This window comes from Sminthopsis crassicaudata, chromosome 1 (assembly GCF_048593235.1).
Source record: "Sminthopsis crassicaudata isolate SCR6 chromosome 1, ASM4859323v1, whole genome shotgun sequence".
NCBI classification, from domain to species: Eukaryota; Metazoa; Chordata; class Mammalia; order Dasyuromorphia; family Dasyuridae; genus Sminthopsis; species Sminthopsis crassicaudata.
The window spans coordinates 631,814,208-631,842,178 of NC_133617.1; the positions used below are offsets into that span (position 1 = coordinate 631,814,208).

Below are 27,971 nucleotides of genomic sequence, written 5' to 3' on the forward strand. Positions count from 1 at the left end.
GAAAGTAGATATAGCTTTAAAACTCCCAGGAGGTTGAGCAATGTTGTGATAAAACATCTGCTATATTCATCTGCAATACTCATTCATCACCAATCCCATCTTTAGCTAGCTATTCTCCACATACCTAAATGATCTTTCAGAAGAACAAATTCCTAGTGCTCCATTTTTTTTTCTTTTCCTATAAATGTTCATTGATTTCTTGTTTTTATAATCATCTCTCCCTTTTATAAAGCTATTAATCATAAATTTAATGAGGGGCATATCGTGAACATATTTAGAATTGTCCATCCTGTTTCCATTAGACTATGTGAAAGCTTTGGATCCTGCTTATGAGAATTTAAGTTCCTTGAAGGCAGGATTATCCTTCACCTAGTCCATTTTGTTATGGTGTTGTTGTAGTAGTGTTAGTGATAGTATTTTTTAGTTGTGTCCAAATTATGACCTGGGATTTGGAGTTTTCTTGGCAAAGATATTAGAGTGGTTTCCCATTTCCTTCTCCAGCTCATTTTACAGAGTGAGAATCCCAACCTATCCTGGGCTCAGCATTCATTTGTTGTAGAACTTGGTATCTGACTGAATCCAAAGCAGAGGGACCTCTTACTGAAAGCATCCTAATACTAGTACCTAGTATATCTGGTACCAGTGTCTCTGTATTATTATATAAGCACCAAGTCAAAATAACTTGGTTTCTCAACAGAAGGTTGACTTCCAACTGATCCCAAGTTCTTGATTCCTATGTCGAGAACCCCATTTGCAAATGTCAAGATAGGTAGTAATCTGAGACTTTTGTAAAATGATATTTGCTTCTTAAAATTGTGAAACCACAAATTTATAAATGGCACAATTTTAAAAGGCCATTAGCCAAGAATGATCTGTTTCTTTGTAAAGGATGTATATTTCTGATTAAGATTAATAAGAGTTAACTAAATTAAATTAGGTTTAATTGAGGTCTAGTGACAGGTTTGGGGTACAGGGAGTCAAATAGAGCTCCCTTGCAACCCCTTTGAATTCAGCACAAGAATACAGAGTTAAATGAGGTCTAGTGGTGGCACAAAGTCCCCTGTAAAGGAATTTACAGACCCAAAAACTTAGATTGATAAAGGAGGTTTATTATGGGGTTTGGAAGTAAAGTTAAAGTCTAATCAGTAAAAGGTGAAGGTAGAGATAAAAGGCCATCGGAAATAAGATTCCAGTGGACAGAGATCCTTAGCATGCCAGGTGTAAGGCTGCCATGTTAGGAACCTTTGCAAAGAGAGAGCGCCAGTTTGGCTCTTTCATAATGAGAGATTTACCTAAAGAGGCCTGTGGGTAGTGTCCCAAGTTGGGCTCAGATATGGTGGGGGCTGGGACAGGCCCAGATCTCCTATTGCAATTCAAAAGAGTGCTTTTGACAGGATTTGTGAATCAAAGGTCCTAGTTTCTTGAATTAATAATGCATCCTCTAGGAGAGGCTGGGAATCAGAAAGGAATAAATCAATCTGAAAGGATTAGTTTCTTAAAGGGAGCACAACCCACTTCCTGTGTTCTGTTCTGAAACTCTTTAATACAAGATACTCAAAAAGATAATCCTTGAGCCTCTTTAAGTCATTAGAGTTCTACCTAGAATCTGGGAATATGGATTTGTGAGTATAACTTTAAATAAGAAGGATTAGAGATGAAAGATCTAGGAGGGGAGAAGATATGACATTTACAGAAAGGTTTATATTCTAATCAGCTGCTAACTTTAGGAACCATCTTGTGCGCTCTCTCTGGCAAGTAAGTCAGATATTTCCTGAATAAGATATTTTGTGGGCTTTTTTTTTTATCTTCTTGCTGTGGCAATCAATTTAAGTTGATTAAAGTTCTATCTAAAATTATTAGTTTGTATAGAAGCTTGTTCTGTTTTCCATTTTCTCATTTTTGTTTTTAATAATTTATTTAAATAATTCATGGCTAACTTGTCTTAATTATTTATCTTATATTTTTCTCATTATAGTTATTTGTTTTTTAAAAAATAAATTATGATCTTAACACTGATAGACGATCAATAGTCTGATTAAATTCATAGGCTGACTCAGACATAACTCCAACATCAATAACACATCTTTTCCAGTTTGTTAAAATGTAATTGATTTCATTAGTACCTATCTTTTTTGAAAGTGACAATGATATAGAGTTGTGAGGAGTCTATAAAATATACAAATCTGGCCTCTCTGCTTGTGGTTACATTAACAAAAATGGAGGCTAAAAAACTGACTTGATGCAGCCAAGGACTGCACCAAACATTGAACCTGTTACATTAACTGCTAACCTACTACCAATAGAATGGGGAATATCTTTCAATCACTAGGTAAAGCTGCCTTCCCGAACTCACCCAGGAGTTCACTTGGAATGCATGTGAGGTCTTTTCTTGGGAATGGTTCCCCTCCCCACTTCCCAGTAATAATAGCATTTCAACTATATGCAAGTACACTTCAACTTGACCTGGGATTCTATCTAGAGATGATCTGAAACATGCTCAAATACCATTTCTTGATTTTGGACACTTTTCCTTCTCTTTCATGATTCCTTCACTCCTAAGATTTGACAATCCATTTCTAATGGCCATGTGACTGAAAGTAACCTAATAAGATTATTATGAATTGTATCAAATAGATTAGCGCACCACAGGACTAACTCCCCATTTCTCCCAGCCTTTCTCCCCGACTTGATAGAAGGAAGATTAAGGATATTTAGCAAATGTTGGAACTTGTTGAGATTTCTTCCAGAGAAACAAGTTGGAAGTGAAGTTGGGTAGAGATCGAGTGGAAGTGATTTATGCTTGACTTGATTTTATGCTCATCTCTAGTCCCAACTGATGTACAGGGAAATTCAAAACATGAAGATGAAGAAGAATGTTCATCACTAAATCCACTAGATTTTTAGTCTTGCTTTACCAATCTCTTTTTTCTCAGACAGCCTTCAGCAATTTGTTGACAATCCCTGTAGGACCCTAGTTGGCAGCCAGGAATTGATAGAAATTAAATATTATTTTTTAACAAACACATATTAAAGGCATAGAACAGAGACCTTATTTGAGGGTGAGCAGGAAAAAGTAGGGTCAAAGACATATTAAATGCTTTTTGGTTCAACTTAATTGGCTGGCAGTTCAGTGTTTGACATTTGCAGATAGACTCATGAAGAGAAAAACTTAAGGAGAAAAGCTAAAGGAGAAATGCCTCATGACAAGGATTTTTGTCCTAGGTCCATAGATTATGGCTAAATTTCAGGAGGGGCTGTGAATTTGGATGAGGAAAAAAAATGCATTATTATTTCAATATAATCTGTTTCCTTTATAAACCTATATTTACTCATTAAAATTCTAAGAAGGGGTCCCTAGGCTTCACCAGCCTGACAAAGGGGCCCATGTCACAAAATAGATTAAGAACACTTGTCTTTTGATATATAGCATTTAAGATAGCACTTAAGGTTTGCAAGACATTTTGCAAATGTTTTATCATTTTATTTTTACTAATCTGATAATTAGATATATAAGGAACTTTCTCCCTCACTAAAAGAACTGAGGGCAACTAGATGGCAAAGTGGATAAAGCTGATAGGCCTGAAGTCAGGAATACCCATCTTCCTGAGTTCAAATGTGACCTCAGAAATTTACTAACTATGTGACCCCAGGCAAGTCAATTTCCCATCTATAAAATGAGCTAAAGAAGGAAATGGTAAATCACTGTCTTTACCAAGAAAACTGCAAATGAAGTCATGAAGAGTCACACACAAAACTGAAAGCAACAAAAGAACTGAAGCTTGAACTGAAGCTTATTCTTCTAGTCTGTAATATAAAAAAAGACATGGCAGAGCCCACTCTGCATTTAATAACATTGAGCACATAGTAGGTGCTCAATAAATGTTGACTGATTGATTGATTGGGTGGGGTGTAGTACTTGAGCTAAGAACACCAGCTGAAATGGAAGTTGGTGGCAAAAAGCAGCCCAAGTGCTATTGTCTTGTAGCAACTTGTATGGCTCTGCAATGCCCTGGTAATGAACCGCAAATCCAGCAAAACATCACCTGGAAGAGATAACTTGTCTGGAAGAGATTACCCCACACCCCAGAGGGTGAATAGGTAGCAGGCCCAGATGGAGCCGTCTAATGACTTCACCAGAAGATATAAGTGACCTTACAACTCAGAAGTATGAGTTATGTCTCTGGTATGTGCTCTTTTCCCACTGAGGGGTGTGGACTTTCAGGAGTGTGACCCAGTATATGAGAAAATTATTCTATTAATATTTTTCCAACCATTATAAATTATTTACTGTTACTATGTTCTCTGGCTGACTGGTAAAATAAATACCTTGAATTGGGGCAGCTAGGTGGTGCAGTGGATAGAGCACCAACTCTGAAGGCAGGAGGAAATCTGGTCTTAGAGAACTTAATACTTCCTACTTGTATGACCCTGGGCTGCACCTAACCCCAATTACCTCATGGGGGGAAAAAAATAGATATCTTGATTTTTTTTGCATGGATATGAATTTTCAAAAAACCTTGAACCTAAAATAACTTTCTTGGAGTGTCACAAGTCTACATTTGCAAAAAACTTTACATTCCTTATCTCCTTTATTTATTATTCCCATTTTAGATATGAAGAAACTGATCCCCAGAGAAGTTAAGTGATTTTCCTAAGGTCACTCATCTGGTGTCCAAGAAAAGAATGGAATTTAGGTCTTCCCATTTCCAAGTCTAGTTTCTTTTCTATGTCAGTGAAAGGATAAAGCTGATTGAAGTGCTCAGGTTAGTTCTGCAGCTGATATTTACTCGAGTTTTTATAAAACCCCCTCTGAGGTAGTAGTCTTGATTCTAGCCTCATTCCTATTTCTATTACCCAGTGGTACAGGTCTTCTTAGCTTTCTCTCTGATACCCAAGAGGAAATAAGTTTAGAAATGATAGGATGCGGACCACAGAGAGAAAGGAGTGATACATAATAAAGTTGAAAAGAAATGCTGCTTCAGTCAAGAGGATACAAAGATGTAAAAACAACAGCAACAGCAGTGAGATAAACCAGTCAAATTCTGCCTTGAAGATAAAGGTAAGTGAAGAAATTGGAAACCAAAACCCTCTAAATTTCAAGAAGTCAGAAGAGTGAGCCATTCAAGGTTCAGGACTTCAAGAAATCTTCAGTTAAGCTCCTACTGATTTCTGTAAGCAGCTCAGTTTCAACTATCCAAAGAGCTACCTTTCAGTAACTAAGAGAACACCTGGCAGTAATGATACATTTGAAGCAGCTAGATGGCACAATGTATAAAGTTGCTAAGCATAATTGAATGAGAAACCATAGTTTCATGGTTATAAAATATACTTCTATGCATGTTATCTTGCACAGAAATTAGTTACAAATCAGAGAAGATCTCTTATAGACAGAGGATTTGATACATAAAATAATTTTCTCAATATCACTATTAGGTATTATTATAATATATATATATATATATATATTTTTTTTTTTTCTCCATCTCTCAATGTTTATCCCATTATGTCAGACTATCACTATAAAGGGGTGTGAAAAGAGAAAGATTAGACTGAAAATAGTTCAGACAAGCAAAAAGAAGGAATATGAAATGAATGACATTGCTAATAAAGCTGAACACAGAGAGAGTTAAAAATCAGACCTTAACAAGAAAAATGAAAATAAAAAACTACTGTTAATTGAGGAATACTGTAGACTTCTCAGAACTTGTTATGTCTAAAATCTATAGGGAATATGATCTTTGAGAAATGAAACTACATCCAGACGAGATGACAAAGCATTTTGTAGCATAATTAAGGAAATTACTTAATGTATGTTTTTAATCGAAAAAGTTCAATATAATGGAATATGACAAATGGATGCAGTGGGAAGTTGTCAGGATGAAAAGGACAAATGCTTTCTTTCAAAGTTCAAGTACAACTCTAAAAGTATACATATATAACATACATACATAACATATATACATGTCACTCCTCATTAACACACAAGACAAATCATTCATTTTCACTAAGTTCTCAAACAAAGTAATGAACTCCAGGCAAAATTGGAGGACTAATTAGATCAGTAGTTTTGAACCTGGGAGGAGATACTGATAAAAAGCATTCAAAGTGACCAAAGGTCTTAGAGAATTTGGGAAATTATACCAGAAGAACACATTTTTGGAAGAAATGAAAAGCTGCTGAAAGATTTTATGAAGGATACTTAGATTGGGCCCTGTTTTAGGAAGATTATTTCATCAGCTGGGTGAAGTAAAGATAGATTGGATATCAGAAAGACTGTTAGCAAGAGAGACTGATTAGGAAGCTATTACAATGTTTCATGCAGGTAACAAATAGGAGTAAATATCGTGGAAAAGATGCAAGAGATCAGAATCATAGATTTTGAGCTGGAAGGGACCCTACAGGCCATTGAGTTCAAGCCTACATTTTACAGATTAGGATACTGAAGGACCAGAGAAAAACTGACTAGTCAACATCTAAATTTAAGCTAAGTCTTCCTGACGACACATCTAGTACCCTATATGTTAGACTGAATGGCCACAGGACTTGACAGCTGATTTGAATATGGGGAAAAGGGGTGTCAGGAAGAAGGAAAAGTCAAAATTAACTCAGGATACAAACCTGGATGAATTTGAAATTTGTGGTGCTTTCTGTAGAAATGGACAATTTGGGGAGAGAGGCTGATTTGAGTGGTCAGGGAAGGAAAGGTGAATACTATTTTTGGATATACTGAGTTTGTGATGCCATCTGATTATCAGATGCAGATGAGCAGTAGGTGGCTAAAGATAAGGAAATAATAATAAAAGCTAACATTTACATAATGCTTACAATGTGCCCGGCCCTATGCTAAGCATTTTACAATTATTATATCATTTGATCCTCACAACAAACCTGGGAGGTAGGTGCTTTATTATTCTCATTTTACATGTGAGGAAACTTGAAGAAAACAGAGGTAAAGTAATATAGCCAGGTCAAGTAGCTAATATTATCAGGTAACATAGCTAAATATTAATTTAGGACTTCCTGAAGTTCTGAGAAAAGATCTATTTTGGCAGGGGGCTGAATACAAATTTACTTAGCTCACTATATCTAATTATCCCACAAACCATGCTTCTTCAAAACCCTCATCTTCCTTGATCCACCTTCCACACATCCTTTCCTTTCCTTTGTGCTCTGGGCGCAGTAATCAAAACAATAGCATCTTAGCTTCTATTACTTGCCTGCCTCATACATCAATTTCAGTCCCAGCGAATCCCAGATTTCTCCTGATCAAAATGTTCCCTGGCTACCATTTCCCTAAACATGCAGTCCTCTATTATAATACAAGATCTTTAAGGGAAAAGAGTCTCATTTTGAAAATATTTTTCTTCAGAATTTAGTGCAGGCAGAGCTTGGTACATAAAAAACACTTAATTTTTAAAAAATTATTCAAATGTAGCTCTGTTATTCATATATATTTATATATACATGTAACCTAAGAAGTGATTAGATTCCCAAAGGCAAGAGAGAAGACAGCATAGAGCAAAATCTTGAAAGGATATCCATAAAAAATGGATGATAATCTAATTGGTACAATGAAGATTGGTCAGAAGAGTATAGTCAGCAAGGAGCAATGTCAATTGAAGGGAAGGGGATGAGAGAGTATCCATGAAGAGGTGGTGGTCAATAAACCAGAAAGAATTTATTAAGTATCTACTATCTACCAGGCACTAGCCATATAAAGACAAAAAATGAACCAATCCCTGCCTGCAAGGAGTTTTATGTTCCTTGGCAGGAAACAATATGTACATATGAATGTGCACCCACACACAATCAAAATAATTTGGAGGTAGGGATGACAGTAGTAACTGGAAAAATCAAGAAAGGTTTCATGTAGGCAGGTGACATTTGACCTGAGTGATCAATTCCTAGAGGTGCAAATGAGGAAGGAGTGCATTAAATAGGCTCTGCAAAAATAGTCAGAAAATGGGAGAATCTTGAGATTCCAGAAAATGGAAGACCAGCTTGGATGGGCCATATAAATTATTGACGGGGGATGAAAGGGAAGTGTATATAATGAAGCTGGAAAGGTAGGTTTCAGCCACACATTGTGAAGGACTTCTATTAAACAGGAATGTTTCAATTTAATTTAGAGGGATTAGGGAACCACTGGACTTTATCAAGGAGGGAAATCACATAGCTGGACTTCTGCTTTAGGAAGATCACTTTAGCAGTTGGATGAAGGATGAACTGAAATAGAGAGAGACTGTAGGCAGGGTCCAAAGTTGTAAGGGTTAAGAAAGATGTGGATGAAGAAAAAGGTATCAGATTCAGTTGGCACTCTGACAGAAGAGTTTCACTACACTAATAGGATTGGACATCAGATTTAGGCATTGAGAATGAATGGGTTCTGAGTAAGTTGAAGCAAGGAGCACAGAATACTCTATATTTTAACAGTGAGAGGAGAAACATAGAACAACAGCTTGGGTTCAAGGGTCAGTAGGGTCCCTGAATGCTTTTTTTTTTTTTTTTTTCCCTTGAGGCTGGGGTTAAGTGACTTGCCTAGGGTCACACAGCCAGGAAGTGTTAAGTGTTTGAGACCACCTAGCGCGCCCCCCCCCCCCCCCATGCTTTTTAAGGATAGAGAAGTCCTGTGTACAATTGTAGGCAAAGGAAAAGGGACAAAAGATGTTTGCTACAGAAGTCTTCAGAGGATCTTCCCACTGGGAGATTGCTTGGCCCAGCTTTGTTTATATGCTCCAATATGTTCAGTAAACAAAAAAGAAAGGAGACAGTATATGAGCAAATGGTACCAATTTTTCCTGAGATGGCAGACTTTTCTGTGATTCTGTGATTAGGAAAACCGCCTCCATGACCCAATCCTTCCCCATTATGTGTGTGGAGTCTGGATTGGAGTATGATACTTTGCCCTTATATCTTCTAGCAATCCTCACAAATAAGGGACTGTTATATTCACATAGAAGCTCAATCCTGGTGAAACTGTTGGTTGTGACAGCTGCAACTTGAAATGTCTTTTGCCACCTTAGCAGGCTCAGATAATCAGCCAAGATAGAAAGCCTCTGCTTTAACCACATTATCCTTCAGATTCCTCAGAGCCTGCTTTCTTAGGAGGCACTTCCTCTCAGCCTGTGGTCATTGAAGGAGAATCCTTGTTTTCTAACTACTCCATAACTTCATCCAGCAGCCATCCTCTGCATGTCACATGCAGGGTATCATTAGCCCCCTGGCTTGTCCTTCCACTCAATTCCATTATCTCCTTTTCACCATTCCTTCAAGAGCCAAAGATAATCTATTGGCCGTATTAGTGAAGGGGTTTGTTGTGACCAGCACAGCACAAATGGGCTAGTGGAGGTTGAAAAGAAGATGGGATTGCTGATAATTCAACAGAGCAGTTTATTAAGCGAAATCATGCTTAGATATCTTAAAAACCATATGCTATTATGAAAAGCATTGTTCTGTGACCATTCCTGGTTTCTGTTTTCTATGATCTAACTCTCTGAAGCATATTGTTAGTTTCTAGAGACTCAATCTTGTGTAAAGTTCACAGTGCCCCAGTAACATGCCAGAACTTTGTTTTCTCATAATTTCAAGTTTAAATGCACCCTTGATTAATCTTAGGAAAAGGGGAACATCCCAGTTACCAGAGTCTCTAGCTTCCTGGGGATTCTGTACAGGATTCTTAACCTTTTTTGGGTCATGGAGCCCTTAGCAGTCTGGCAAAGCTGAAGCCCCTTCTTGGAATTTTTTTTTTTTTTAATTTCCATTAAGCTATGTTATGAAAGAAGATAGACTAAAAGAGAAAAAGCATGCTTCAATCAACATTCAGACTCCATCAAGTGTTTCTCTGAAGATGGAAAGCTTTTTAAATAATTTAGAATTGTCCTGCAATGTTGTATTGCTGAGAACAGTTGTACAATATTGCCATTACTGTGCACAGTGTTCTCCTGGTTCTGCTCATTTCACTTTGTATCAGTGAATGATACAATGATATAATTGGAAATGAAAGGATCCAAATCAGTTCCAATTGATCAGTAATGAACAGAACCGGCTGCACCCAGCAAAACAACACTGGGAAATGTGTGGACCACAACATAGCATTTGCACTCTTTCTGTTATTATTTGCTTGCATTTTTGTTTTTCTTCCCAGGTTATTTTTACCTTCTTTCTGAATACGATTTTTCTTATGCAGCAAGATAACTGTATAAATTGTATACATATGTTGTATTTATGTCCTTTAACATATTTGCTGCATTTTTCTTCAGCTATGTCTATTGTGTATTTCTCTTCATCTTATTTTCCCTGTTTATTCTTTTTCTCTCCTTACATGCAGAAATTTTGCTTATGACTATTCTCTTCCCCATTTCCCCTTCTCTTATTTCACATATGTCCCCCCTCTTCTTATTCCATTCCCTTACTACTTTCTGTAGGATTTCTATTTTTCTATATTTCTATTCCCAAGTGTCTATTTTTCCTTTTTTTTTGGAGCCAATTCCAATGAGAGTAAAGTTCAAGTACTTCCCCTTATTTCCCCTACACTGTAAAAATTCTTTGTCTCTCTTTTATATGATAATTTATCCTATTCTGTCTCTCTTTTGCCTTCCCCAGTGCAATCCTCTCTCCACACCACTTTTTATTAGATATAATCCCATTATAGTCAAATCACCTTGTCTCCCTGTCTATTCATATTCTGTTTTAATGAAAGTTCTGAGGAATTACAAATCTTTTTTTCCCATATAGGAATGTAAGCAGTTTAAACTTATTGAATCCCTCATGATTTCTTTCCTATTTACCTTTTTATGCATGAGTTTCATATTTGAAAGTCGAAATTTCTATATTCAGCTCTGGGCTTTTCACCGGGAATGCCTATAATATTCTTGGGAGTTCTTATTTTGAGATCTTTTCCAGGAGGTAACCAATGGATTCTTTCAATTTATATTTTACCCTTGATTGGCTTTGGAAAATGAGTTTTCCTTGTTAATTTCTTGAAAGATGATGTGTAGGCTTTTTTTTGGGGGGGAGGGGGAGGTGGAGTGGATCAGAGTTTTCAGCTAGTCCAAGACTTTTTAAAATCATCTCTCTTAGACCTATTTTCCAAGGTCAGTTGTTTTTCTGGGATATTCCACATTTTTTTTTTCTATCTTTTTCATTCTTTTGATTCTTATTTCTTGTTGTCTCAGATAATTCTCATTTTCAAAGAAATATTCTCTTCAGCGAGTTTTTATCCCTCCCTTTTCACTTGGCCAGTTCTGCTACTTAATGAGTTCTCTTCATGGGATCTTTGTACCTCTTTTTACCACTTGGTCTATTTTTTTTTTTTTTTTCATTATTCTCTTGCTTTACTCTCATTTCTAATGTTTTTCTCTCTTATTCGAGCATTCCAATGAATTCCTTTTGGGCTTGAGACCAATTCACATTTTCCTTGAGACTTTGGATGCAGCATTTTTAATTCTTGTCTTTGAATTTGTTTTAATCTTCTCTATCACCATAGTTAACTTTCTATAGTCAGTTTCTTTTTTGTTGTTTTCCAGTCTACTTTTTGACTTTGAACCCTTATGTGAAGATGGTACTGTTCCCTAAATGGAGGGGGCACTGTCCCAAACTTCAGTGCTGCTGTCAGAGGTAGTTCTGGGAGCCCTTAGTTTTCAGTTCTTCCAAAGTGGTATGATCTAAGGACAGATGGAGTCACTGCTTTCTTGACTGTGCTATGGTCTTTTCTGTGGTTTGAGTCTCCACTCCCTTGCAGCTACAAACTCTGCTGTGCTAGTGCTTCTCACCCTGAGACTGAGACATGGATGTGCATATGAACAACACAATATTATCCTGTACCAAGTGTCAGCAAAGGGATCCATTACCATCTGGATGGGCCACAACTGATTCGGTCATCTCCCCAAAACTTGCTCATGTCTTCCTGGGGTGTTGCCTGCACTTTACTCTCACACCTGGTGAGACTGATCTTTCCTACTGACCTCACCCCATCCTTTTGTGTATTCTGATGCTCCAGAATTCTTTTTGAGGTATTAAAAAAAGTTGTTTAACAGAGTATTTGGGAGAGCTCAGGGTTTAAGTCCCTGCCTTTTCTTTTTTCTTGGCCTTGCACTACACCCCAAAGTTAGCATAAAATGCGTAAGATTACAAAGAAAACCAATTCTGTTGAAATTAACTCACCAAAATATTTTAAAAATTTTTAATAGCTTTTTATTTTCAAAATACATGCAGTTTTTGACATTCACCCTTGCAAAACCTTACATTCCAAATTTTTTTCCCTCCCTTGCCCCCACTCTCCCCTAGACAGCAAGTAATCCAATATAGGTTAAATGTGTACAATTCTTTTTAAAATATATGTATATATATTTTTTATTTATTTAAATTATTTAATTTTATTTATATTTTTTATGTGTAGAATTGTATATATAAATTTTATTAAAGCTTTTTAATTTTCAAAACATGCATGGATAATTCTTCAGCATTAGCCCTTGTAAAACCTTGAATTCCAATTCCCTCCCCCCTTTCCACTCACCCTCCCCTAGATGGCAAATAATCCAATATATGTTAAATATGGTAGAAATATGTTAAATCCAATATATGTATACATATTTATGTAATTATCATGTCACACAAGAAAAAAGAGAAGCACAATAAAATGCAAGCAAACAACAAAAAAGTGAAAATGTGTGCAATATCTAAACACAAAATATTTTTTTCTAAAATGTTCCCAGATCCCAGGTCAAGAAACCTTGCCTTGGGGCATTTATCAAATCTGGATTTAAGTCCCAGTTATGCCACTTGCTATGATCTTAAATAACTCACTTAATTTCTCAATTTTTAAAACAAATAAGTTAACATCATTCCAATGAACTTATAATTAAGAATGCAACATACCTTCTATCAATCAATGGCTTAGTGTAAAATTAGACATTTTTAGGCATAGCTAAAATAGGAATGTTTTACATGACTGTTTATTACAAAGATTTTTTATTTTCCTTCTGGGAAGGGGGAAGAGAAGAAAAGCAAGATGAAAGAAATTTAAAATTTAAAATGTTTCATAATTTTTTAATAATTAAAATTAATAATTATTTAATAATTTAATAATTTATTAATTTTTTTTATTTTATTATTTTCTTTAAACCCAATTCTTAGAATTACAAAAGTATTACCACTTAAAAGAAAAATCTTTCTTGCTAGTTACATTCTTTGTGGCCTCTATTTAAAAAGCAGCTTCGAAGGGAGGAATTTATGGCCAGAGAAATGGAGAACATTATGAAATACAAAATGGATAATTTTGATTACATTAAATTAAAAAGGTTTTGCATAAATAAAACCAATGCAGCCAAGAGTAGAAGGAAAGCAGAAAGCTGGCAGTTTTTACAGCCAGTATTTCTGATAAAAGAAGGCCTAATTTCTATAAATATACAGAGAATCGACTTAAATGCAAATTAAGACAGATCTGATGACAATCAGACAATCTCAGATTGGCTAAGATTATAGGAAAAGATGAAAAATGTTGGAGATGTGGGAAAAACTGGGGACATTAATGCATTGTTGGAATTGTGAACTGCTCCAACCATCGAGAGCAATTTAGAACTAAGTCCCAAAAGTACGTCCTTTGGATCCAACAGGGCTGTATCCTAGAGATCACAAAAGAGGAAAAAGGACCCTATGTGCAAAATTTTTGTAGAAACTTTTTGCAGTGGCAAGGAAATTAAGTGGATGCCTATCAGCCGAGGAATTGTTGAATGTTATGATTTATGAATGTAATGGAATATTATTGTTCTGTAAGAAATGAGCAGGTTGATTTCAGAAAAGGCTTTTTAAAAGAGTGATATGAACTGATGCTGAGTGAAGTGAGCAGAACCGAGAACATTGTACACAGCAATTATGTGATAATCAACTATGACAGTTATCATCCACATCCAGAGAACTATGGATCAAAGCATATTTTCATCTTTTTATAATTCTTGCTTGGGTTTTTTTTCCCCTCTTTTGATCTGATTCTTTTTGTGCAGCAAGATGAATCTGGAAATATGTTTGGAAGAATCACACATTTAACCTATATTGGATTGTTTGCTATCTAGGGGAGTATGGGGAAGAGAGGAAGATTTAGAACACAGGGTTTTGCAAAGGTGAATGTCGAAAACTATCTTTGCATGTATTTGGAAAAATAAAATATTTTAAAAAGATAATTGCTTGAAAGGGGAGAAAAAAGTTGGGAAAGTTAAAAATCCACATTTCAGCTGGCTCCCGTCTTCCCCAAGATCAAAGCATACAACGAGGGTGAAAACAAAAAACCTTTGGAGAGGGCAAAGAAGGGGAACAAGTGGCACATTCAAGAAGTGATGGTAAATCAATAACTGGTGGCAAAAAGGAACCACATTGCCACACAATCCAATTCCAATAACTGGCCAAATGAACACATCCCCCTACTCCCTAGCCCCAACCTGCTTCATTTTTATTTTTGTTTTCATTTTTATTTTTTAATTTTGTACATCTTTTCATTCTTGTTTGTAGGTTCCCAGAACTTAGCCTAGATCTAACAAAATAGCAGATATTTGGTCAAAGCTTGCTGGCTATCTGACCAAAATGGAGCAAGGGTGCCACCTCTAAATTCTTAAAAGCAGTTTACTAAGGAAACGCACAAGTGCAAAACTCCCATGGGATGAGCCTTGACCCAAACCCTGACCCAAGGAGAAAAAATATGGGATTTTCCTTTGAGAGAGTGTGAGAACATTTAGATTGAGAAAAAAGGATTATACAATCTTTTAGAGACACCCTATGACTGATGGCCCCTAAGCCATGCTGCCCTACCCAGTCCAGTTTCTAAAATCCATCCAATAATAATTCTGTGACCCACGCTACAGTTCCAAAGAGACACTGAGATAAGAACGTTGGAAGGGAAGATTTTACTGAAGACCTCTTTCCTACTAATAAATAGAGGCACCAAAGCAGCCTTTTTTTCAAGCAGCGTCAGTTGCCTCCATCTTCACCCTCTGGAATCAGGGCATGGTAGACAAACTTCATCTGTCTTTAAGGAATTCAAGATAGGGCAACTACATATGTACTCCACAAGTAGCCTGATGACCCCCATGTGTCAAGTAAGGGCTTCAGTGACAATGACCACACATCTGAAAAGCAGGCAGTCTGAGCCATCCTGGTCATGTATCTGAGGCCCAGTAGATGAGTTTCCCAAACCTTTCTGACACTCACTCTCTCTAGCCCTAGAATGTGTGGGCAGTGGTAGTGATGGCAGCTTTTCTGGCAGAAATTAGGGGGAATCCTGATGAGCAGGGGATAAAATAAAGTTAAACTTAAATTCTTCCTCTGGAAGAGACACAGAATTCATCCTTCCTCCTGGCCGATGCCTGCAGATCCGGCTACTCTTCCTCCGGATGGCCTCTTCAACGGGGATCACCCGAGCAGATCGAGCTGCTACAGAAAAGAGATCAAACACCAGGTCAGAGCTGGAGAAGCAGAACTAAACAATTGTTAGTCACCAAGTCTCAGGGCATTGGAAAGAAAAAAATTCCCTGCAATTCTTTGCCCTCTCCTCTACCTTTCTTTTCTCAAGGCTCTGTCTCTACCTTAATGATGGAGCAGCGCCAGGACGCCACAATTCCACTGTTCTCAACTGCAGTTTCTCCATCTATAATAAGACTAGAACCCTATAAGGTCAATTTCAACTTTAATTTTATGATAGTATGAAATACAAACAGGGCCTCCATTACTTCCGGGCCCCTTGGGCAAGCCATCTGTAGGTCTGGCCTTCTATCTGTAGAAGCTCAAATGCCCATCAACAGCATATTCCTGACCTCAGAACTAGTAAATGTGGGATCTTTTCGGCCCAAGCTACTGGGCTTCCCGGAGTCCTCCTCTGAATCTAGGTCTTCCACTCCCGAGTCATTAGGAGGACTTGGCAGAGGAACGCCCTGCCCGCCTCACCAGCTTCCATGGCCTTCAGCGCTGCTTTCCGATCCTCCTCCATGCGGGCCCGGTAGTCCCCAAACAGTGACCGCATCACTTGGCGCTTCTTGGGCAGCTCAGCTCGATGACTCCGTAGGGTCCTGACCGCTCGAGCAACCTGTTCGGCTGAGAGGAGAGATGGGCACTGGGTGATGCTGCCGAGGCTTCTGAACACCCTCTCCCCGTAAGCCGGGCCAGGCCGGCGGCGTACCCTGCTTTGGGTTGGATTTCTGTGTCTTCAGGCCCAGCTCCAGCTGTTCCACGCACCAGTCCAGCTCCCTCTGCAGCCGCAGCTGCTCGTCCTGCTCCTGTGCATCAGAAAGCGGGGGTTCTCACAGGCAGTCTTATGTCAGTTAACAAGCAACGACCCATAAGGATGCTGTGCCATTTCCCGCCCGCGCAGGCCCTTCCAACGCGTGTCCCTCCTCTCCCAGGAGAGCATCCACCCCGGAAGTTGCACACAGTGCATAACCGAATCCCCCACCCCATCCTCTGGTCTTCTGCTGACGGGCAGCCCGGCCACCTCCTCGGCATCCCGGTCAGGGCCCGGCGCGCTCGACCCGGTCCCGGGACGCGGCGGCTGCTTCTTGCCCTTCTTGTTGGCCCCGCGGCCTCCTCCGACAGCCTCCGGCTTCCGCTCCGGCCCCTTCAGGCCCTTCGGTCGCGGCGCCTGGAGGAGGGAGATATCAGAAGCCACTGGGAGACCCGAGACCTCGAGAGCTTCCCGCTCAAATCCGCGAACCCCGCTCAGCCCAGCCCTCACCTCCATGCGCTCGACTAGTCACCGTGCAAATTCTGCAGTCAGTTCCGGGTCCGCTGCGGATTCCCTTCCTTCCGGAAACGCGATCTCGCTATCCAGTTCCGCTGCAATTCCTCTGCCAGCCGCTGGGGCTCCGGGACAAAGAGGTCCAGGAGACTGCACGGGGCAGTCTGCGCACATGAGGGAAAGGGAAGGCTCCCGGACGTCAGCAAGGTAAGACCTAGTGGCCGCCTAGAGATCCCTCCGCCACAGGCGGGCACATGCTCCCAGGACACGCCCATTACCAGCAGCCCCGACTCCCTCCACAGCACGGCCCCCGCCTCCATCCCCATCTCGCCAGAATGACCTGCTGCCTTTTCAGAGGCACTGTACCTGTCCAGTGGCCGCTTCTTGCTTTCATTTAGTTGACCACCCTGTGGTAGCCCCCAAAACTCTCCCGTTATATTACTGTTTCTGCTCGTCTCAGTCCTACCTTTCTCTCCCTCGGAATTGTGCTGACTATAGGATGTAGCCCACAAGCACTTAATGTCTCAAACGGAACCCACATCCCTCACTCCTAAATCAGCCTTCCCTCCTCTAATAGCATCCATGCCAGAAACTTCATTTTTTTGCGATTCATCCTCGCTCACTAATCCCTCGTACTTCCGGGTAGTCACGTTCTTTTACTGTCCCACAGCATACCACTCCCCGATTTTCACTTTAACATCTCTGGAGTTCTGGTCACTATTAACCATATTCACTGGATGCTCTCCATTCTGTTGGATTCAGGTTCGCATACTCCCAAATCTATACACACCCCTGCATAACATCTTAAGAGAGTTTTGCCCTAGGATTTCCACATCCTAGTAGAGTCCCCTCATTTCCACTTGTCATCACCCGTTCATCTAACATGAAAGTCTTCCACACTCTGGCTCTAACTTAGCTCCCTATTCCCTTATCTTGTGGGTAAATTCTCTCTGAAGCTCATCTCATTTTCTTCTGCTTCAAAGCTCTTCCTCTACTTTTCCCACCTTGAGTAGCTCATATTTTCTCCAACTACCTGACTCCTACCCAATCTTCAGGACCCAAGGTCAAATATTACATTTTTTTCCTGGACATTTCTTTCATCTAACCTTGTTAAAGTTATTGTCTGAACCTAATAGTAACATTCCTAACTACTTCATATTTGTTAATCTTTGCTTCCAAGTAAGACCATAACCTTGTAGGTCAAGAATCACAGCTGCAAACTCCTCCCGGAGGAAAGCCAGGTAGATTGAATGGGCCACACCCATGCTTAAGCCTAATTAAAAACAAAATATGGAACCCAAAACACTCTTAAGGTACAAGTTCATCTCTGTTGTTGATTCAAGAGGGAGGGGACCTAATTGTCAAAGCTCCCAATCAATCATGATTTATCTTGGAGCAAGGAGGAGTAGCAGCAGGATTAGTAGTAGCCTTTTTATTTTGGAGAGAAGACTACAGAAGAGATCTTCCCGTGGAGTCCATGTTCAAGTTCAAGACTTGACTCAGTACTCTTTCAAGTATAAGGTCTAGAAGGGCCAGGAACTTCTATCTTCTTAGATATTTAAGACACCAAAGAAGCTGGCAACTTCAATGCAGATGCAGCAAATAGTGGAAGGCTGAGCAGAGTCCTGTCCTGGCTCCTGCCCATTAGTGACTGAGAGTCTTGTCCTGCCACACCAGTTCCCCTGCAATGTATGTGGCTTTGACATTCAGGGAGTCATCGAGGACCACGAAGTCTGTAGACAAAACACGATGGAAAAATGTCCTTGTGAGGCATCAACCTCCTAGTATGCTGCCCCCCCATGGTTTTCATCTGGCCAAGATATCTTCACAGCATTTTAGAACTGAGAGGAACTTCAGAAGCTTTGGACTTCAGTCCAACTCATACCTGGAAAAAAAAAATCCCTTCTACAAAATAACTGGCAGATGCTGCTCAGCCTTTGGTGAAAGACCTTTGGTGAAGGTCTTTCAGGGGAACCACGGGCTCCTGAAGCAGTCTCTTTCCATTTATCTGGTCTAAATTTGCTTTGTTAACCCCACTGTGACCAAGCACAATACCTCTAATCCCTCTTCCAATGCCTTAGTCAACTATCATGTCTCTAAGTCTTTTCTTCAGGCTAGATATCTTTAGTTTCAAATGGTCATCACATTCCCATCTTCACCCAGTATCTCATTTTATCACCATTCTTCCTTGAGAATTCAACAGAGGATCATCCCCATCTGATAGATGAGGAAACTGAGGCATAAAGAAGAGTATGTCATGTATAATTGATAACACATATTTCTTGCTTTCTCAAGAGGTAGAGGAAACAGGAAGAGAATCTGGAATTCAAAATTTTTTTTAAAATGACAAGATTTAAAAAGTTGCGAAATGTTTACTGAAACAATTAACATGTGTATATATACATATGTACATGCACACATGGGTATGTTTGTGTGATTGTGTGTAAACAGAGTGAGTTACCCAATATTAAAAGCATAATTTAGACTAGCATACACTTAGGATGAATATCCAACACTAGAAACCAGAATGGGAAGGGGGGAATGTTTCAGAAAGATCCCAGGATATTTACTCTTAAACTCCCACAGTTCTCCCTTAAACGTAACCTGCTCCTGCCTCTCTCCTTTCCCTGCTTATTTCTCTTTAGGAGCTTCCTAGAAAAAGGCAGAGCAGTAAGATCTGGGCCCTTATCATCCATCTTTCCTGTGAGGGCCTCAATTTTTCATCAGCAAAATAAGATAATGAACTAATTATTAGGTAGGAGACTCCCTAAGTAGTGTTAGGGAGAGAAAGCATCAGGGAGAAGGATTCAACCCAGAGAATATCAAGAACCTTCTGGAGCTGAAAGCTTCTTCCCATTCAAGGAGACCACAGTTGTGATAATATAGCTTTTGATTTTCATTATCTGGTTCCCAGCTTAATCTCTCAGCACTACTGGCAACAAATTCTAAATTAGCTTTAGCCAATGTTGGTTTCAGAATGGCTAAAATAAAAGAGCTGGTTTAGTTGGTGAGCAGATGTGGTATCCTACATTCAAAAATAGCAGAGAAGATGTTTCCAGCTACTGAGGCCAGAAAGGAAGGGGGGAAGATTTCATTTTTGAGTCTTGAAATTAGTATCACAGGAAACTGTCTTGAGATTTCAAAACCTGAGGCTACAGTAAACAGAAGACTGTACCCTTTCACCACAGAGTGCACTCCACCACATTCCCAAACCCCAGGTACCTGCATCGGAGCCAAAGTCCAAGGTCCCCTTTTGTTTTTCTATCCCCAGCAGCTGGGCTGGGTGAAGCGTTGCAGCCTCAAGCGCCATCTCCACACTGCAGCCTGTTGGGCAAGTGATGAGTATGAGCAAACTCCTTTCCTCTGGAACGATTTCTGTGATGCTGCCTTCCAGTTTGGCCAGAATGATGGCCATCTGGCTTCAGGAAGTGGGTAATAAGGAGTAGAGGACAAAGGGGTGTCTTGGGAGAGAGCTTCCCTACTGAGATACATGTGTTTTTCATTCCCTGGCCTAAAAGTTTCCAGTTGTGTTCTGTTAACATTGAAAACCTATATGGATTGTCCTACTTCTGAAATTATTGAAAACCTATATGGATTGTCCTACTTCTGAAATTAATCAGGCACACAGCCATAGATGAATAGCAGAGAGAACACAGAGCTACAATATTTCACCCAAATTCTCAGGGACCAAGGCCCCCTCAGAAGTTGTGACTTCCAGAGGCAAACAAACAAGAGCATATCCAGGCCCAGAAGAATAGATCCAGAAACTCAATGGCATTGCAGCCAAAAAGGTTTATGCCCTGATTGGAGGAGGAAGAAAAATCAAAAGTAGAGAGCCATTGGAAGCAACAAGTTGCCCAAATCCCACCTCCCACCTCCCCCCCTATATTTAGACTTCTTGGTCTCAGGCTCAAAGAGCACCTATCTTTTTCCCCACTCTGAGAACCTGTGGCGTGGAGGAAGTGCCGGACACAAGCATCCAGTGGGGCCACACTGCCACAAAGTGTTTTGGTACCTATGGAAGAAGAGACAAGATAGATGGAAACAAAGTGAGAGACAGACATGGATGGAGGTAGTTGAAGGATTCTAGAAAGGGTTGGATTTCAGTGGTAGATGCTACCACTGGTCAGGGACACTGACAAGGATGAGGTGTTTCGTGGGATATTAGAACTGTTTCAGTTATATTTTTCAAGGGGAAGGAAGTTGACTAGAAATGAGCCATTAAAACATAAATCTGTATCTCCCCTTACCAGCCACACAGCATGTCAGCCCATCCACCTCAACATCTTGCTGACCCAATGTGTGTCGACCATTGCCCAAGCCCAGGGCAGGAATAGCATCTGTAACCAGCACAAGCCCTAGAAGAGAGAAAGATCATAGCTTCTGTCACACACTGGGCTCCTGAACTCTGCTCTCCATCCCTGTGGTTCTGGCCTTTTCCTCCCCACCTTTGGGATGGGCGCGGTGTGCAATCCTTAAGGCTGCAGGATTGGTATGGATACCATCTGCGATCATTCCAAAGAACACTTGCCGTCCAGGTGGGATCTGGTCACTAGTCAAAAGACCCACAATGCCAGGATCACGATGATGAAACTGAAAGGATAACAGTGTGTGTGTGTGGGAAGGCCAGAAGCCAATGGAAGAGGCAGACTGATGGAGTGCTCCAGGCTGCCAGTGTCCCCTGCCCAGGCCAGTGGCTTAGAAAACCTGCATGCTCTTGAGCCCCCCCCCCCCCAAACAATATTGCTGCTTTTCCTCAAGGATGTCCTTCACCAGAACACTGAGAGACCAGAATTGCCCCGGAGAGAAATGAGAGGTTACTCACAGGCAGCATGGCGTTGAAGAGATGGGTGATAAAAGTGGCTCCATTCTGTACTGCTTCTTCAGCCTCCTTCAAGTGAGACACTGAATGACCTGGGGGAGTGGTTCATAAGAAAAGCAATTGGTGTTGGCAATTGTGGGGGGCATTTGAGAAGGGAGAATTATGATTTACTGGGAGCTTCCAGGTGACAGAAACCTGCTCTCACCTACAGACACACAGATGCCACGGGAAGTGATTTCTCTGATAACTTCATAACTGCGTCTAAGTTCAGGGGCCAGGGTGATTATGGCAACATTTTCCAGGGATCCATATGTTTTCAGCAATTCCTGGAATGCATCAGTCTCAAAGGTGCGAAGGTGGGATTCAGGATGTGCCCCCCTTTTCTCATGGCTAATGAACGGTCCTTCCAAATGCACTCCTGAACAACAGAGAAAAGGGATTCAAAGCAGGCTCATTGTAATGTCCTCTCCCTTTAGCCCTCTGCTCCATCTTTCTCCCCAGGTAGGCAGACAAGGAGTACAAAAATATGATTGTCAAAGAGCCCTAAGGGTAAAAGATTAGTTACTCACCAAGGACTCCTGCTCCTTGGGAGCTACCATTTCTCACAATGATCTGAGGAAGGACCTGGAAGAAAAGAGCAACTAAAGCTCTAGAGCATTCTGGATCCTCTTGTCTAAAGCTCAAAGCCAAAGTTGTGTGGCCCAGCAGACTACTTGCACATCCTGGCACCAAGGACTCCAGCCTAAGCACAGAGCTCAGAGTCCAGAATCAAGCCCGTCCCAGAATCCACAGCACAGAGCTCAGAATCCAGAGTCCGGAGCCACACCCAGCACCTGGCCCAAAGCCAAGACCCTAAGGACCATAGCCCAGAACACATCGAAGAACCCAATACCTAACACATTTCACAGCTTCTCTCTTCTCCCAGGAGAAGAACTGCATGGCTGGTAGGACTAAATGGGCAGGAAAAAAAAAAATCAGAAAATCAGTTAAGAGAACTCTGAGGGCCTGAGCCAAGGAACAGGATGGAATTAGATATGAAAGCAAAAGTAGTCACAGAAAGTGAACATCAGGACAGATCCCTACAAAATATGAAGCAATAGCAGGATACAGCAGGAAAACCTGAGGTATAGAAAAGTTCAGGGCACAGGAAAATCCAGCCTAGAAATGGATTGAATTTTCCTTTCAACTACTCCTTTACAAAAATAGTGCCAACCTATCTCTGCAATGTCTAAAAGATGCAATAACACATTAGGCCTAGGAGTGAGTGATCTTAGTAATTAGCTAAGGAAACTTCCCAGAATGGAAATGAGTTATCCAAAGTCACATATCAGGGTGGAAGCAGAGGCAAGCTTCCTCCACCCAATGGCAGTGAGGTGGCTCAGTGGAGAGTGAGGGTCCTGAACTCAAAGACTCAGTTAAAATCCTGCCAAGTGCTGCTGGGCAGGTACTTCAGCATCCCCGCCCAAAGTTATTGTGAAGATCAAATTGATGAGGTTTCAAATGAAATTAGGTTTAATTGAGGTCTAGTGGCAGTTCGGGGCACAGGGAGTCAAATAGAGCTCCCCTGCAACCCCTTTGGATTCGGTGCAAGGATACAGAGTTAAATGAGGCCTAGTGGCGGCACAGAGTACCCTGTAAAAGAATTTACAGACCCGAAAACCTAGATTGATAAAGGTTTATTATAGGGTTTGGAAGTAAAGTTAAAGTCTAGTTAGTAAAAGGGAAGGTAGAGATAAAAGGGCACTGGAAATAGGATTCCAATGGACAGAGGTCCTTGGCATGCCAGGCATAAGGCTGCCATGTTAGGAACCTCTGCAAAGAGAGAGCTCCAGCTTGGCTCTTTTATAATGAGAGATTTAGCTAAAGGAGCCTGTGGGTAGTGTCCCAAGTTGCCCAGGATAACTCCACACTTACCTCCTCCCAAGTCTAATCTTTCCTTTATAAACCCTAAGTTCTAGTCAGACTGTTCAATACACTTTCTCTCCACTTCCCCCATCATCATATCCATAAATGTATGGCAATTTACTAAGGTACTCTCCACACCCAGAATGATCTCAGCTCCCAATTATACCTTTTAGAGAAGTTATACCTCCACCTCAAATAGAATAGTGAGCACCAGAGGGCAGGGACCACACCTTAAGCTCTGTCTCTACAAGTGTTATCAGTGATCTACATAACTGAATAAGTAACAGAACTAAGACCAAGGCAAAGAAATTGTGTTAAGTGATATTAAATGCTGTCCTAGAAGTGCTAGTAGGAATGATGTGAAACAACCAGAACCCTGACTTGTATCCATATTGAAATCTGGGAATTCTACACTTAGGTAAGATATATAGGAAAGTATTAAATACTTAACCATAACAAAGGTTAAGAGAATTAGAATTGGCTAAGGGGCATAACAGGAAAAGGCAAGAGTATGAAAAGACAGAAAAATGTCATGGGACCCTTTTTGGAAGCTGAGTAGAAACATGAGTAATGACAATACAAGTCAAGGGGATGGAAGAATTAGGGAGCAAATAGTCTATACATAAGAAGACTTCTTTGATAAAAGATGTCTGCTCCACCATTTATTTGGTCCTGGAATGTGGATTGTTGCACAAGGCAAAGACTTTCTGGATCAAACTAGGAACTCTGGTATTAAAGGTAAATCAAAGGGCTATCCAAACTTAGGTCTTGTATTGCATGATCCTCAGCAGGTCTACATGATACTACTTGGGAAGAGTGAGGGAGGACCCCAATCCTCAGGTGGTGTTCTATGTCTGAAGCAACTGTACATGGCTTTGAAGAAAGTAGTCCACTTATTTTGCAAAACTTACAAGTGCCCTACAAACTTATTGGACACTATGCCAAGTCTTTACAAATATTACATCATCCAATGGGGAAAAAAAGTCCTGAAACCATATGGTTAAGTATATTACTATTAGCCTGTTCAATGAGAAAGCACAAGCCTCTCAAAGAGAAGCCAATAACTAATAAAATTCATTCCCATACCTTCTATGGCCCAAGTCAAGATTCTTCCTCTGTACCCTGCAAAACCTTCCCAAATCCAGAAGAACCTGTTTCATTACCAAAATAAATAGGAAAAAAGAAAAAGGAGCTACTTTTCACTTTGTCTAAGACCTTCAACTTGTAATCATGACCATGGTCTTTATGGGAAGGGTTTCAGTGGGTGAAAGGGAGTTTCAACAACGTGCCTGAAAACAGGGCCCTAGATTAGAAAGCCTCTGGGATTTTAGTATTACCTAAGAGTTCTTTGGATGGAAAAAAAAAAAAAAAAAAAAAAAAAAAAAAAAAAAAAAAAAAAAAAAAGCAATGACAATACTAAAGAAACCCAGTTTACATACCTTGTGATAAATATCCGGCGGTGAAGTGACCAGAGTTGGACAGAATGAAGTAACCCCGTAAGCCAGGAGATTCTTGGCAACCAAAGCAATCCCTGAACCTACATCTTCACTGGGCAGGGAGAAGTCCACCCCAAATCCACCTGTGGCCAGAGAAAGAAGCTGACACTACCCCATCCACCCCACCAGTCCCTGGGCTAGAACTTGTATTAGGAAACTGCTCCATCAGTGTAATGGATTAATTTTATCTATATTCCTATTGAGTGACCCATAGTAGTTGGAACCACAGAAACCAGAGTCCGATAACAATGGAGCAAGATTCCCCATGGGTTAAGGAATTAAGAAATCAAATGAATTAGCTCTGTAGAAGTTGAAAGCTGGTCCAGAGCTTAGGGAATATGTCTGAGGGAGGACTAACAATTGAATAGACAAAGACCATTAGTCAAAAATATTTAAGGGAAACAAAGTAGATTTCATACAGTAATGAGGTGTTGGGGGTTCAATGAAGACAATAAGGCTCTTAAGCCTCCCTTAAGGTAGATGTGCAATTAGGAATAGAAGGGAAAGGTGTCCTAAGGAAGTTCCCAGTTCTGTGGTAAAAGCAGTGAAAGCAAAAGTAGAGGAGCCGGAGAGTGTACAATTGGGGCTGGGAGAGGAGGGAAGGAAGGGAACCTTTTCCTACCATTTATTTGAACATCAATGAAGCCTGGAGCCAAGATGTGACCCTCACAGTCCCTCTGCTCATCAGCTGATCTCTTCTCTTCAAAGAAAAGCTTCTCTGGATCCAGGATTCGGCCTCCTCGAATCCACAGGTCCTCCCTGAAAGTGCAGAAGAGTTTAAACAAATAGATTGGGAGTAAGGATGATGGGGACCTCCCCACAAAGAATCCTATCTCCAAGGGTTACTGTTTCTTTAACTAAGGGTAATTCACTAGATACGTCAAGTGCCGAGCAAGCATTTGAGTAGTCAAGGAAGACTCCTTAGCCACATACAAGACTCAAGAAAAGCATAAAGATAAACAGGAAAGAAAAAAAAAAAAACATCCTTTAAAGGTTAAACTGTTTATATTCCTACCTGGGAAGATAATACTTGGAACTCTTGAGAATTGTCTTTTACTAGGGCAGTCAGAAAGGGTATACATAGAAGGTGTGGATATAAGTTGACTTTGATGTGATGATATTAAAAAAAAAAATTAAGGAATAGAAAAAGGATAGGATAAGAGGAATGGGGAGATAAAATGAGATAAATCACATCACATGAAGAAGCACACCTATTATTACAGTAAAGGTGAACATGGTCTGAAGCTTAATTCCATCAGTTTGGGGATAGAATTTATCTTACTCCATAGTAATAGGAAAGAAAAAGGAGGGCACGTTGAGAAAAGCAGTGATTAGAAACAATGGTGAGGAAGGACAAGGTGGAAAAAGACAAAAAAGTATACACAGGGGAGAAAGCGAATTTTTAATATTTGAATATTGAGAAATACAGAGCTAGTAATCAGAATTATGAATGTGAATGGGATGAACTCTCCCATAAAACAAGTGATGGGCAGAATGATTAAAAACCACAATCCTACGATATGTAGTTCACAAGAAATCTATATGGAACCTAGAGATGCACACAGATAAAGCATAAAAGTCTGGAGCAGAATCCATTATGCTTCAGAGGAAGGGAAAAAAAAGCAGGGGTACCAATTCTGATTGTAGACAAAACAAAAACAAAAAGATCTAATTAAAAGACAAAGAAGCAGCTATACCTTGTTAAAAGGTGCCACAAACAATGAAGTAACACCAATACTAAACATATGCAGCACCAGGTGGTACAGTATCCAAGTTCTTCAAGTCAAATGTGGCCTGAGACACTCACCTAAGTGACCACGGACAAGTCCCTTAACCCTGTTTGCCTCAGTTTCCTCATGTGTAAAATGAGGTGAAGAAGGAAATGGCAAACCACCCCAGCATCTTTGTAAAGAAAACCTCAAGTGGGGTCCCAAAGAGTCAGGTTAACAAAAACCTCAAGAAACTCTGCCCTAACTCCCTCCGACCTCCACCTCACCAAAACTCAGGGGCTCATCCTTCTCCAAAACCTGCTCTCCCTTCAGAACAAAGTGCTCTATTCTCCTCTAGAACAGGATCATCTCTCCCGCTCTAGAAGTCCTTTCTCCTTTTCTCGGATCCCGTAAGTTCTTCCACGTTCCAACCCTTTCCCAACCCAAAATCAGGAGTCGTTGCCCTCTGGGATTCTAGGAACTTACACTAACCTCAGTTCCCCCCTTCCTGGCACCCCTGCCCCCCCTCCAAATCCCGTCCCGGCTACGCTGGTTCATCTAACTCCAACCCCGTCCCAGCTACACTGGCTTCTATCCCCTTATTCCCCCTTCTCCCCTTCCTCCTCCCCTCCCCGCCCCCCCCCCCCCCCCCCCGCTCCCTCTCCCAGCTCCGCACCTGAGCAGCGTGTGTCCGCGCAGAATGCGGCAGTTAGTAAACTGTACGATTCGGGTCTCAGCCCCGACCTTCTGGGGTGGCATGCTGGCCTGGGATACAGGATCGAGATGGTGCTAGGAAAGGAGAGCTCGGCTCGGAGCGAGAGTTCCACCTCCCGCGATTCTCCGCACCCAGAACTGGGGACCCTTCACCACTGGGTCGCTTCTTCCCGGGCTGTAGGGCCCAGCCCTGTCATGTGATCAATGATCAGCTGACTGCACGTGACTAGGCTCCGGCAACCGACCTCGCCCCCTTATAGCCCCGCCCACAAGCATCCCTTCTAGCGGTCATTCACCGACTTCAGCCGCTCCTTCCGACCCATACTCAGCCCCAGACCGGTTGAATCGGGGGAAGAGCGCGGCACTGCGGAGGCGGCTCCACCCTACGGCGGCATGGGGTGCGTATAACGAGTGGTCAAGGGTCAGAGCAGGGTCATGACTAAGGGAATAAGTGGGATTGGCGAGTGACCCAAGAGGTCACAGGACTAGGTATGGGGGGTCGTGAGGGCGACGGCAGATCGGCTTCTCCTCTTCAAGCACTAGCTGCAGACTTTCAAAGCTTCTGCAGGAAGCTGTTGTGACCAGTCTCTCCCGCTTAGATTCCGTCT

General features: G+C 40.9%; 2 protein-coding genes across 6 annotated transcripts; both read right to left on the bottom strand.

Moving 5' to 3' along the window:
- Positions 1–14,882: 14,882 nt before the first annotated feature.
- Positions 14,883–16,852, bottom strand: C1H8orf33 (chromosome 1 C8orf33 homolog). 2 transcript variants are annotated; one of them, XM_074282806.1, is made up of 5 exons: positions 16,715–16,852; positions 16,475–16,621; positions 16,163–16,259; positions 15,931–16,077; positions 14,883–15,420 (listed from the first exon to the last, which is right to left on the bottom strand). In XM_074282806.1, exons 1-5 carry the CDS (start codon positions 16,718–16,720, stop codon positions 15,257–15,259), a joined length of 561 nt encoding a protein of 186 aa, XP_074138907.1. In that variant the 5' UTR covers positions 16,721–16,852; the 3' UTR covers positions 14,883–15,256. The 2 variants fall into 2 exon arrangements, with proteins under 2 accessions (XP_074138907.1, XP_074138906.1); XM_074282805.1 differs by having other exon boundaries at positions 16,436–16,621.
- Positions 16,853–18,134: 1,282 nt separating this feature from the next.
- Positions 18,135–27,780, bottom strand: AMDHD2 (amidohydrolase domain containing 2). Of its 4 annotated transcripts, none has more exons than XM_074282802.1 (11): positions 27,326–27,780; positions 25,563–25,699; positions 24,884–25,023; positions 22,109–22,163; positions 21,745–21,957; positions 21,543–21,631; positions 21,166–21,310; positions 20,968–21,075; positions 20,664–20,732; positions 19,940–20,041; positions 18,135–18,450 (listed from the first exon to the last, which is right to left on the bottom strand). In XM_074282802.1, the coding sequence occupies exons 1-11, from the start codon at positions 27,406–27,408 to the stop codon at positions 18,362–18,364; spliced, it is 1,230 nt and encodes a 409-aa protein (XP_074138903.1). In that variant the 5' UTR covers positions 27,409–27,780; the 3' UTR covers positions 18,135–18,361. The 4 variants fall into 4 exon arrangements, with proteins under 4 accessions (XP_074138903.1, XP_074138905.1, XP_074138902.1 ...); XM_074282804.1 differs by having other exon boundaries at positions 18,135–19,036; XM_074282801.1 differs by having other exon boundaries at positions 20,643–20,732.
- Between the last annotated feature and the right edge of the window lie 191 nt (positions 27,781–27,971).